Source organism: Gopherus flavomarginatus, chromosome 1, assembly GCF_025201925.1.
Source record: "Gopherus flavomarginatus isolate rGopFla2 chromosome 1, rGopFla2.mat.asm, whole genome shotgun sequence".
Taxonomy (NCBI): domain Eukaryota; kingdom Metazoa; phylum Chordata; order Testudines; family Testudinidae; genus Gopherus; species Gopherus flavomarginatus.
This window is the reverse complement of record NC_066617.1, coordinates 249464227-249477813: the sequence shown is the minus strand read 5'-3', so window position 1 is coordinate 249477813 and position 13587 is coordinate 249464227. Positions and strand designations below refer to the sequence as shown.

Genomic DNA, 13587 nt, shown 5'->3' with positions numbered 1-13587 from the left:
ACTTTCTAGTCTTCTGTTTCTAAGTGTAAGGACAAAGAGATCAGCTAGTAAGTTATATGGTTTCTTTTCTTTGGTATTTGCATGAATATAAGTGCTGGAGTGCTTTGATTTGTATTCTTTTGGAATAAGGCTGTTTATTCAATATTCTTTTAAGCAATTGACCCTGTGTTGTATCATCTTAATACAGAGAGAACATTTGTACTTATTTTTTCTTTCTTTTTATATAAAGCTTTCTTTTAAGACCTGTTGGAGTTTTTCTTTACTTCAGGGAAATTGAGTCTGTACTCACCAGGGAATTGGTGGGAGGAAGGAATCGGGGAGATCTGTGTGTTGGATTGCTAGCCTGATTTTTGCATTCCCTCTGGGGGAATAGGAAAGTACTTTTTGTTTCCAGGATTGGGAACAGAGAGGGAGATTCACTCTGTTTGGATTCACAGAGCTTGTGTCTGTGTATCTCTCCAGGAGCACCTGGAGGGGGGAAGGGAAAAAGGATTATTTCCCTTTGTTGTGAGACTCAAGGGATTTGGGTCTTGGGGTCCCCAGGAAAGGTTTTTCAGGGGGACCAGAGTGCCCCAAAACACTCTAATTTTTTGGGTGGTGGCAGCAGGTACCAGGTCCAAGCAGGTAACTAAGCTTGGAGGATTTCATGCTAACCCCCATATTTTGGACGCTAAGGTCCAAATCTGGGACTAAGGTTATTACATGAGTGGCAGCTGGTGGGAGATAGACAGAATCCAGAAGCCAGTAGAAATATTATATTTTTCTTTTCTCTGCTAAGGGCTTTTTAGCAGAGAGAAGCAGTTGGTTTTAAAAGGGAACCAGAGAGAATTTTTTTTTCTGCTCTCTCTCGCAGTTTGTGGCTTGCATGTTAAGGGTCTTTTGTCATGCAATAGCCCTCCCATTAGGAGGCAAGTACCAGCACTTATAGGCATGCAAATAAAGTGGTTTTTCTGGTTTCCCTTCATTGAACATTAGCTAGAGAGAGAAAAGGAAAAAAGCACTGTTGCTAGGCAGACTCCAGGAGGGAACAGAGCCTGCAGTTCAGAAGATAAACACCGGAGGGCACCCCAACACAAGAAAACAGGAATCATGACTTCTAAGGCAAAAATTGACGCCGAAGGACAAATCAAAGAAGCTGAACACAGGCAACAACTGGAAATAAAACAAAAAGAGATGGAGATGAAAGAAAGAGAAGAACAGATCAAAGAGGCAGCCTACCAAAGAGAACAGGCAGCCTACCAAAGAGAAAGCAGGCAGGCAGAAAACAAAGACTCAGACACTCAATTCCCTCCACCCAAAGTTGGAAAAATCCGGTTTCCTGATTGGTCCTCTGGTCAGGTGCTTCAGGTGAAAGAGACATTAACCCTTAGCTATCTGTTTATGACAACATTCTCCTCAGAAAATTGTCCCTCCTGTATATGATCTGTGAGCACAGTCATTTAGCATTAATCATTTTGCATCTGAATGTTTTCATTAAATACAGAGGCGCTCAAGTATAAGTGTTCCTGCTGTTTAATTGCCCATTGGTCTTCCGCAGTTAATTGTTAGCTTAGATAAACCTTTTTGTCCGCAATTCCTTTTTCGGCATGAAGAATTGTGACTAGAGCATTTATACCTACTGATAGATTGTCTTTAAATTGTTTCTTCTTTTTCAGCACTTCAACAAGCTCCCAGTCTATAATATACATACCACAGGACATTATTAGAGCAAAGGAGATTATTGCACAAATCAACACCCTGAAAACTCAAGTCAGTTACTATGCCGAAAGGCTCTCGAGAGCTGCCAAGGATAGATCAGCTAATGGCCTTGAAAGATCACTTGCCATTTTGGCAGATAAGGTATGAGAACAACAAAACAAAATCATTGATAAAAGTGGAGTGAGACACATTCTGAAGCACCTCTTTTTTGTGAGTTCCCTGAAAAATCCCAAAATAGTCTCTTTTGTGGACCCACTCATCCACAATTGGAAGATAAATCCAGATTGGATTTTTGAATTTGCCACCACTTATTCAGGTTTTCTCTTCTCTTCCACTCACTCTTGCCTCCACCTCCTATGGATGGAGTGGTGAGGACTGAGAAAGAAGAGTGATACCTATTGGCTTCCTTCCCCAAGCTTAAAGTATCACCTCCGCCACGTGTCCAGTCACAACATCCTAGGGAAGAAAGTCCTAAATTCACTTTCATACTCGTGTCTCTGTAACCACTGACTGGTTTGAGATAATTTCTGAATAAGCTATCATGCAACAGGAACTTGAAGAAACTGGAACACCACAAGGAGTCTTCGTTATCGTTTCATTTGTATAATAATGACATGAACTTGGGGCAAGTTGTAGTGATGCTGTTCAATTATACTTGGCTTCTGTAGCCTGATCTATAGATTATGAATAAAAATCCCCAGTTATCACTTTGAGAGTTGACAAGTTCTTGTCCCAAGATCAGGCCCAGTATTATTTAAATTATTATATAGTTGGGAACCCCAATGTGCACAGGTGCAACATTCACATTATAGGAGCTCTTTTATATTTACAAATAAATAATTTATTAATACATTAGCAAAGTCAAAGACACTCTAACTCAGTAAGGTATATAGAGATAATACAGAAAGTACATCTGAACATCCATACTTTCACCATCCCTTGCAGAACAACCTGAAATGTTAGCCATCATCTTCCTCATCACCATCACCTTCCTCATCTTCATCAGTGGCCATCATTCTGGCCCCTCCCAAGGGCTACATCTCTCTACCCCTACTGCCCTGGGATGCCACTTTTATAATATGTGACGCTGACGTTACCATGTCTGATGCATATTCAGTAGGGATTTCTCCCCTCTTCCTTATTTGTATTTCCTCCCCTTACCACTGTTCAGGTGTTCTTCTTCTATAGGTCAGTGTATTTATGATTTCACCCCATTATCATATACGTCAATTTGTTGTCATGGCACTCTTGCGGTCGGATGTTCCAACTAGAAGTTGGTATCAGTTCATGTTCTGTGGCTGACTTATGTCGTCATGGACACGATCCCCCCACATATACATACTCTACTTCCAATTCTCCAAAACTTATGAGTTATTTAAGTTTATCTGTGCCAAAGGTCATAGGCCTCAAGCCTCATCTAACTGCTGAAGCCAATGACTTACACGATACAAGCCTGTAGGTTCATTGCATTACTGCTGAATATAATAAAGCAGAATATAATGCAAAGCAGTGAATATAATAGAGGTGAGCTGGCCCACTGGGCTACACTCCACTCAATAAAAATGGACTGAACAGACGATCAGAATGAAACTTATTCACAAGGACAAGAGCAAATGAAGTTTTGTAGAGTTCTTTTGTTGTAGTATTTTGAGTTCTAAGAAAGCATAGCTAATAAATAAGCAGTACCCTATGGCAGAAAATGCATTCGATAGTTTACTGTATACCCACTTGAGGTGCCTGTATACTTTCCCATAATGCAAGAATGTATAGGATGAAATTAAAGTTTAAAAATATACAGAAGAAAATACTTGTACATAGTGTATATCTGACCTGTGGATTCTCTGCTGCTGGATATCGTCAAAGCACATAGTTTAGTAAGGTTTTTTTAAAATAGGTGAATAAGAATAGTATCTGAAGTTATGTTATCTAGGAGAAAGGTAAGTCAGCAATCCTCATGCTTCAGGGCTTACGTACATCATTTGCCAGAATAAGGAAGAAATTACCCCCAGGATACAGTATTGCACAATGAGGTGGATGTTTCCTGCCTTCTTCTGAAGGAACCGACTGAGACGGGATATTAAACTAAATGGAACATTGCCATACCAGAGGAGACCAATTTCTGTGGACTGTATGAAGATGCCTGAGGTTGTTTTTTTAAAGACTATTTCACCTCACAGAAAATGAAGAGCTGGCTCTAGGCAGAGGCACTAGGAACTGTAGATATTTGTTAAATATTCAGCATGTGTAGTCCTAAAATGTCAGTGCACTTTTTTGAAAATTACACTTCACATTTTTGCTTCCTGTATATCCTTTTAAGGCCCTGCTGTAAAATAAGTAGCACAAACTCAAAATGAGGGTAGTGGTTTTTTCTGTTTGTTTGTTTGTTTTTAAGAAAAAGTAAGAATGTAGATAAGGATTTAAAATTGAAAATGCTTTCAAATTCTGTTTTCTATTGTTTTTAGACACGGCAGCTTGTCACTGTCTGTGATTGCAAGTTACTGGCAAATTCAATACATGGATTAAATGCTGCAAGGCCAGATTATATAGCCTCAAAGGCATCTCCAACCTCTGGAGAGGGGGAACAAGTGATGCTAAGGAATGATCAAGACACCCTTGTGGCAAGATGGACAGGAAGAAATAGCCGATCTTCTCTGCAGGTGGATTGGCATGAAGAGGAATGGGTAGGTTTGCTGAATGGAGGGATAAGGCCTGCTGATGTCATCTCCTTTTTTCCCTTTTAGTATCCCTTTATTCCCTAGCCTTGTGCCCCTTAGCATGTAAACTACTAGCCACTGCTCACTGATATCTGCAAGTCTTATTTTGGAGCACAATGCTGCATGTTTTAGGTCTGGTCTACACTTAAAGTGTAGGCTGATGTAGCTATGACACTCAGGGCTGTTAAAAATCCACACTTTGTGTGCCATAGCTATACCCAACCTATATTTTAAGTGTAGATGCAATTAGGTTGATGAAAGGATGCTTCGCTCAACCTAGTTACTGTAGCTTAGGGAGGTGGGGTTCTGACAGCAATGGAATAATTCCTTCCATCACTATAAACCGCATCTACACTACGGGGTATGGTGCCTTAGCAATGCCACTGTAGTAGACATGTTGTTAGTTATCCAAAGGGGTCACTGATAAGTATCCTGAAATGTTCCTTTCATCCTTTCTCTGTCTGCCCTTTGATCAGCAGGAGCAGAAGCAGGCATTGAAAAATTAGTCTGAGTCTCTTGCCCAATAGCAGAGTCAAATCAGGTCTACATTGCAGACCTATGTTGGTTTAACTGTGTTGCTCAGGGATGTGAAATATCAACACCCCTGAGCAACTAAGTTATACAGACCTAACCCCCCGTGTAGATGATGCTATGTCGATGTCTTCTCCCATAGACATAGCTACTGCCTCTCAGGGAGGTGGATTAACTTCTGCGACAGGAGCTCTCTCTCCTGTCGGTGTAGGAGCATCTTCACTTAAGCGCTACAGTGACACAGCTGCATCAGTGCAGTAGCATTTTAAGTGCAGACCTGCCCTCAGTCACTTGGGCCACTTGGTTGTCCTGCAGTCAGTTCTATATTGATAGTTAATTGAGTATTCTTTTTAACAAAACAATTAAGAAACATTGTGCAGGGTGTCCCTTTATCAATCTCTATGCACAGCCAAAAAAGAAGACAACCTAAGAAATAGAACTCTTGCAATATACTCTTAGATATTAGTTATGAAAAACAGCTTTTCAAAGGCTTTCCTGGGTTTTTTAATCTAAATATTTAAGTGAAGTGTCTGTTTCTGTTTTAATTATGAGCTGCCTTTTAAAAAGGTCACACCAAGAATTAAATGACTTTCCATCTAGTGTTGCCAATTTAAATATGAGAATTGAGCTGTCCTAACAGTGTAGTGTAGTAGAAAGTGAAACAGAAGTGAATGCAATCTTTGTTAAAACTGTTGAAATTGATTAGAATAGTGGTTAACCCTATGAAATACAGGAGGAAAAGAAATAATGTCAAACTGCATTTCAGAGCTACCTCCAAAAGAGACTCTCATAGGGTTGATCCCTTCAGTGGCCTTCAAATGAAGCCCATAAAGTTCATTAGGTTACTGATATTGCACTACAGTTACTTATTCATTTACTCAGTTAAAAGTATATATTGGATACAAGACATATCACATAACAATGACGTAAACTTTTCCTTCTGTATCTGATGGCTTATTAATTTTACATTCTGTTATAATAGCATGTATGGGAATTAATGGGTGTGTACCACAGTATCGTGTATTTTTATATTCACATATGTACTCTGCGTGTGTGAATAGACACACCAGCTACATATACAAATACATGATACTGTGGTATAAGGGTTTTATCAGCATGAGTTTGGGATGGCCGCATTACTCATAAGTGAGTTATACAGGCCATTCCAAATGAATGCCAATAAAATCTTTATACCACAGCCTCTCTTACAGGAAAATCTTTTAGGAATGTCTTAGTTTTAAAATTTGTTATTGGAACTATTTTTGTATCCCTTCAGCTATAAATTCAGATTCCTTAGTTAGTTTGGCTAATTTTTTTAGAAGTAGCCTGTGGCTTTGGAAGTCTCAGTTTCTGGGTGGCAGGCTTGGGAGACCTAGAGGCTGATTTTTCAAATTACTGATTACCTACAGTCCCATTGACTGCAACCTCAGCTGAAGATGTGTGTTCTGAAAACCAGGCCTAAGGTGTCTCAATTTGGGCACCAAAATTAGAGGACACTTTTGAAAATTAGCCAATGAGTCAAACTATGCAGGGTTCAAAAGGAAGACACCAGAAAAAACTCTAAAATGAATTAAAATAGTCTTTCTGTACCTCAAAATAGCAAGGCTTTAAAGTAAGCTCCCTCTACCCATTTTAAAGCTAGAAGTGAGTGATGGGTCCCACTGGGAAACTGGGGACTTCCCTTTCCAGTGATACTAAGTTCCATTTCTAGCTATGTAAGAACACAGGGCACTGAAATTTAAAGTAACAATTTTTTAGGGATCGAAAAACTGTCACTGGTCCAGGACTAAACTTTATCCACTCTGGACCTCAGGCAGGTGTAACTTTTGAGAAGAAACTTCCACATTTGCCTGAAGGAGGAGGAAACATTTTCCCTGTTAGGTTGGTTGATTTAAAAAAAAAATGTGCATTTGAAGTTGAAATAATACCTGGGGAGATGGATTAGTGGGCAGATGGCTTAAGAGAGTTAGAATTGTATGACAAATTTATCACACAGCTCTGCAGCTTACTATTTGGATGTCACTTTAACTTATATAGATACATATGGAGTATGTATGTATAAATGCAATGGCAAAGTGCAAACTTTCCTAAGCAGTTGTGTCTAGAACCACAGCAGACAAAGTATCTCCTTTTTGCAAATATACTTGTCATCTAATGTTGGGATCTTCTTAATTGAAAAGGAGATGTTTTTCTTTCAAGGAAAAAGTTTGGTTGAATGTTGACAAAAGCCTGGAGTGCATTATTCAGAGAGTGGACAAACTTCTCCAGAAAGAACGTTTGCACAGTGATAGCTGTGAAGATGTTTTCCAGTGTGACATCAGCTGTACTAGTAAGAAAGGTAATCGGGATACTCGTGCCTACTGGATAAATCCAAAAGGCTTAGATGAGACCTCATCCTCACCACCATCATCCTCACCACCATCTTCAACCATATCATCCTCTGCATGCCCTTCTCACAGAAACACAAGTGCGTATGACGGACGCTGCTTTGCTGTATGTTGGCATATTTCTTAAACCTTTGAATTCACATTTATGTCAAATTCTACATTTTTTAAATAAACAAGATACCAGACAAAGGAGCCTGGGTGAGTTTGGAGTTGCTAACCTTTTAAATGAAATCCTGGCCCCACTGAAATCAATAGCAAAACTCCCATTGACTCCAGTGGGATCAGGATTTCACCCTTGGTGTTTTGAGAGCTGAGGTTCCAGATTTCAGATGAATAGAATGAATGTGGAACGCATCGTAGCCTGATATACTCAGCATATAGGTCAGGCTGTGGAATTTATGCCAATACCTCATTATTTTTTCTTTTGGCATCTGCTTGTCTGCTGCCTCAGGGCTATTCCAGTGTACCTTTTAAAAGATAGAATAGAACATGAAAGTGGCCCATGCAGTACTACAACGCTGATGAACAGAGCTGAGCTGCCGGAGTGCGATGCCAAGTGAGAGTGGAGGAAAGGTGGAAGGGAAGTACTGCTGGGTGAGAGGTTCCAGAAGAGTGAGCTAAGAACAAATAGGTGCATTGGGTTTTTAAGATGTATATGATATTTATCCTCATACTGATCTGCTCCTCAAGTGAATGAGTATCTCTCAGGTGAATGAGGTGACCTGGTGATGACTGAGAATAATGTGCTCTTGTTCCTACCATTGATTTATGAAGGGCAGCAGTGTGTAGTGGGCTGAGCACTTGACTAGGAGCCAGGAACTCCTGCATTCTACATCTGGCTCTGCTGCTTATTTGCTGTATGGCCTTTGGCAGTTCACTTATGCTAATTTTTTCAAGTCTGAGTGCCTTAAAGTGAAGCAGTTAAATCTGTATGTAGGTACCTAAATCAAAGTGATCCGAATTTCAGAAGTGCCAAAGTCGTAGTTCCCATTGAAGTCAATGTGAATTTGAAAATGCTAAATATGCATTTAGGTGCCTACATACAGGCACCTTTGTTGGAACATTTTGGCTGTAATCTCTTCAAGTGTCAGTTCGCCCATCTGTAAAATGGCAGAGTAGGCAAAATGCTTTCTGGGGCCCTAAGGGATAGGGAAGGGCAAAGCACACTTACTAGCGGCCTCTGTAACGCGTTTTGAAAATGTGTAGTGCGTTCCCTCTCAGCCTTCCACTAGTGCAATTCTCCAGGCACACCCTACCCCAACAGACTTATTGGCCAGTCGGGGCTGTCAGTAGTGCTCGTAGTAAGTCTGCTGCACTCCAGTTGATGGTTTTGTCCCATTAGGAAGCATGAGGGAAGGAGGGGTTTCTGGCAAGTTTTCCCCCCTTACCACCAATGTGGTTGTCTGGGGCAGTTATAATATAGGACCCAATCAAATTGCCTTTTCAGTGAGTTAAATGGCAGTTGGATCAGCCCCAAGTTGTAACTGTGAACTTATCTGTATATTAGGTGTATAAACTGACTGAAAATAATGCATGCAGCTATTTTAAGAATAATTGTTGGTTTGCATGGTAAGGTTGCCTTAAAAGTGGCTCAAACATTTAAGCAAAGTTACGGTAATATGTAGTATCAAAGTAATCAGTCAGTCAGATTTTGTAGTACAAACATAAAATGTAGGAAAGAAAAGACCATTCTAGTCTATTCTCCGGCTAGTGTAGCTGTAAACTAAATAACACTATCAAAACTATAGGTTCAATTGGTGCTAAATATATTGTAAATAAATAATATCTTAAGCATGTGAATGAGAGAAATTCTTAAACTAATCCTACTTTGAAGTTCCATTTTAGGTTTACAAATTTTCTACCCTTGCAAGTTTTCATGATAATCATTTTCTTAGAACAGATCAAGCAGTGGTTAGTCTCAGAAAAGGTCATTTGAGTTTTAAACATTTCCATGTTTCATACTCTGTGGTATTTCATGCCTCTTCCTTCCACTATTTTTGCATGCCTGTGACTTCATATTCATTTCACTATTAATATTTTAGTACAGTAAGAGATAACTTAACTTAAAAACTAAACATTTGTATTAAAAATTAACTTTTTAACAGCATATGGTATAGAATTGAATATCTGTTACATATGATTTGCTGAATGTTCTAAATTGCTGGAGTTTTTTCCGAGAATATCCTACATTTCTGGGTATTTTGTATTAATAAGCTATCATATTAGAATTGTTTTGAGTATTTTCTTTCTGCTGCAGTTATTTGAGCATCAGAACAACAATTACATAAATTGATATTTGCTTAATAATATATATAAAGGGAACATGTGAATGTATATGCCATTAAGATCTATGGATCCAATATAATTTGTAAATATAACTTTAAAATAGTCTTAGTAGAGAAGACTACTTAGTAGACCTCTCACATTGATTGCTTTCTAGCACACACGGGCTGGAAGGTGGACTCCTTTAACTTACTGGTCATATATGTTAAACAGAGAGCATTTTAGTAAAATGTGTTGCTCTGTTTTAGAGTGATCTAGTAACAAATGTATGTGGCAATATATTTTGTTTATTCACTCATTGAACCTTTCCTGGCCACTTATTGGTTGAGAACAGTAACATCATGAATCAGTAAATTTCAGTGTGCACACTTGTGCTCAACTTATTAAGTGTCTCATGTGAACAACTTTAGTGTTAACATTCAGAGTACTGAAACCTGAAGTTTTCCAAAACACATTTTGGATTTTTAATTAAAAGAACTAGAGAGAAACTGGTGTAGCTGTGGGTGAAATGTGGTCAGAAGTCATGGCCATGCAGGCAGATTTATGTCAAAACTGTTTTAGAACAGCCCTTTTCTTTAAAACTGTGCCTACAGCTTTTAATATTGCTTCACCCACTTCTACTCTGTATCTTAACATTCATTTCATATGAAAATGAAATTAGATACATCTCCCTACCTACTGATTTGTCCAGCAGAAAATATCTGTAGCCATCTGGAACTCTACCCCCATCCTCACCCCAAAACCAAAATAACTTCCTCCCTACAGCCTGCTCACTTAAACCACACCATCAGGAATAGCTGAAGTATATATGCCCTGAAGGTGGATGAACTTGGATGCTGTTAGACGAGGGAATACAGCAAGTTCCAGAGTTGTGGGCACTCTGCCAGGAATGCCCTGCCCCTGTCTTCCAGTTGTACAAATCTGTCAATCTGACTGTTGATCCCAGCTATAAGATTATGAGGAGAGAAGCAGTTTCTGAAGTAGCCTGGACCCCAGCTGTTCCATAGGTCGAAACCAACTACTTGAATTGTACCAGAAATGAATTGGAAGCCACTGCAAATAAAGTGCCCGACAGCACTATGTCAATGAGAGGGCTTCGCCCATCAACATGGATACCTCCTCTCAGGGAGGTGGATTAACTACGCTGACAGGAGAAACTCTCCCTTTGACATAGGAGCCTCTTCACATACAGAACTACAGTAGTGCTATATGTGAAGACAAGCCCTCAGAAGCATCACATTTTCTTGACTGACATGCATCCAGAATAGAAATACCCTCCTTTCTATAAGTACTTGTGTGGGAAACACATTTAATTTATTTAACCATGACCATTGGTTAGAGATTAATAATAATTCAGGATTAAAGAAACAAAAAAAACCAAACACCAAACAGTTCTAAATTTGGTGAAAGTGGCATAGTAACGCACTGTTGAAAGTATTTTCTATGCTAATTCTAAGGGTGAATTGTGAAGGGAAACATTGTCTGAAACAGTGAAAAGGGAGACTTATCCAGAAAACCAAAGAAATATTTTAGAAATATAATGTTGCAATAGACTCAGATATTTGCTTTAAAAACTGGTTTTTTTGCTATGCTAAAATCTTTACTGAATGTTATGCAGGTTTTGATTATCCAAAGTAGTAGTTCTTCTTCGAGTGATTGCTCATGTGTATTCCATGGTGTGCATGTTTGCCATGTGCACCGATGCTGGAAGTTTTCCCCCTAGCAGTACCCGTAGGGGAGCGCCCCAGCGACCCCTGGAGTGGCACCTCAATGTCGCTGTATAAGGGGCGCAGCACACTCCCCCCATCCTCGGTTCCTTCCTGCTGCCAGTGAAGGTGCTTCGGAACTGCTCTACTCCAGCTTTGCTGTATCTCGTCCCCAAAACTGTTTGTTCATTCAGTGGATGGTACCTGTAATTAGTTAGTTGTTGAGTTAGTTTAGTTTAGCTAGAGCGCCCTGGCCGGGGCATGCCCCATGCCCCGGGTTTTAAGTCATTCGACACTTGTAGGCGTTCTGTGCCACTGAGTGATCCGCACGCAGACTGTCCGCAGTGTTTGGGAGAAACCCATCTCAGTGATCGCTGCAAGATTTGCAAGTTGTTTAAGCCTTGAACCCAGAGAGAAAAGGACATTAGGCTCTGGGCTATCTGATGGAGTCGGCGCTGACCCTGGCTCCGGCGCACCGCTCCAAGTCAACACAGGCAGCACAGTGTCGATGCGTGGCGACCCATCGGCGCCTTTGATTAGTCGGCACTGCTCCCTGTCCACGGGGCACACCAGGAAGGCTAGAAAGAGGCCTTCTTCACCACAGCACCAGAGTAAACCAGAATAGAGGTTAGACCCATGTTGAGCAGTCTTTGATCCCCACTGGCCCCTAGGCCTCCGACTCAAGTCAGGCGGAGTAGCCTGGATGTCTGGGTGCCCTTGACACAGGAGGCCCTGCAGGCGGCCCAGGACCTTAAGTCCATGCTGGTACCAGGAGCACCGCCGATGTCGGCCCCGCACTCCAGAGGCAAGCCGCTGCTGGGATCTCCGCAGTCACCTCCAGCTCAGTACCGGTTTCAGCTGAGGGAATGTTCCCGACACCCTTCGCCGCCCAGCAGCCATTCAGGGCAAAGTCCACGTGGATCACCCTCGATGCCCACCAGGCTGTCTGGTTGGGTTCTGTCGACCGAGACTCTAAGCACCACTCTGCTGCGAGGAGCGAACACTGGCGGGACCAAGGCAGACATTGCCAAAGCTCCTCGTCTCGGAGGGGTTATCGTAGCCAGTCACGGCACGAACGTCGATGTCATTACAGTTTGGCGTCCTGCTCCAGGACCCTGCCACGGCACCACCTCCGCAGTCCCGGTCGTTGATCGCTGGAGCTGATCGCGGAGGAGCTGTTACCAATGGTACCGGTCCTCCACGTCAGGATCGCAGTCCCATGGTTGTCATCACTCCCGGCGTCGCCGCTCCTCCCAGTCTGTGGACAGAGACAGGTCGTATGTCAGCCCGGCCTCCCTTCGTAGTCGTCCATCGATGGGCCAGGTCAGCCAGGCAAAACAGCGGGCCCCATGGCCAGCCCAGTGGTAGCAGTGGGCACCATGGCCTCCTACGCAGCCTCCGGTGAGGGCTCACTCAGTGGCTGGAGCCTCAGAAGGACCATTGGCCTCGCTCTCCAGATCTCCGAGGAAGGAGTCGGTGAGATGTTCATCCGCGGCACCATGCCCAGAGACCGACCAGGTGTTGGACCTTCTGGTGCCAGTGGACACCCAAAGTACTGTGCTGGCCTCCTTGCCCTCCCCGGATGAGGCGATTACGCCCCCGCCTCCCTCTGTTCCACAGGATGACTTTAGGGCCCACCAAGAACTCTTAAAAAGCAAAGGAGATGGAGGAGCCTTCGGAATCCTGTTTAATGTGCTGTCCTCCTCGGTGCCAGGCGGGGTGGCCTTCCTTCTTCATGAAGGGGTGGCAAAAATTTCAAATGCCCTGTGACAAACACCAGCCTCATTGGCCCCCATCTCCAAGAGAGCAGAACGCAAGTATTTTGTACCCACCAAGGGGCATGAATACCTATACACCCACCCTGCTTCTAACTCTCTGGTGGTCGAGCTGGTCAACCACAGGGAGCAGCAGGGCCAGCCAGCCCCTACCCCGAAAAATAAAGATTTGTGGAGGCTGGACTCTTTTGGAAAGAAAATATATTTATCCTCGAGCTTCCGGTTACGGGTTGCAAACTGCCAAGCTCTCCTGGGCTGGTATGAATTCAGTCTGTGGGGCTCCCTGCCCAAGTTCGAGGACTCCCTCCAGGAGCGCAACAGGAAGGAGTTCAAAGCGCTGGTGGAGGAGGGTACAGCAGCTGCCAGGGCAACCCTGCAGGCAGCTTCGGATGCAGCAGACACAGCTGCACAGTCCATGGCCTCGGTGTCCATGAGAAAGGCGTCATGGCTCCTGCTCTCTAGGCTGTCCAGCGAGGCGCAGACCTCCCTGCTG

The 13587-nt window shown here is 42.4% G+C and overlaps 1 protein-coding gene across 17 annotated transcripts in view; it reads left to right on the top strand.

The window, feature by feature from the left end:
- Positions 1-13587, top strand: part of INPP4A (inositol polyphosphate-4-phosphatase type I A) — a 195295-nt gene that overhangs the window by 147932 nt on the left and 33776 nt on the right. For 10 of the 17 annotated variants that reach the window (XM_050931559.1, XM_050931550.1, XM_050931540.1 and 7 more), the window contains 3 exons: positions 1656-1839; positions 4161-4379; positions 7143-7410. In XM_050931559.1, coding sequence (XP_050787516.1) covers positions 1656-1839; positions 4161-4379; positions 7143-7410 — 671 coding nt within the window. The remainder of the gene's footprint in view (positions 1-1655; positions 1840-4160; positions 4380-7142; positions 7411-13587) is intronic. The other 7 variants (XM_050931620.1, XM_050931612.1, XM_050931603.1 and 4 more) reach the window with 1 other exon arrangement.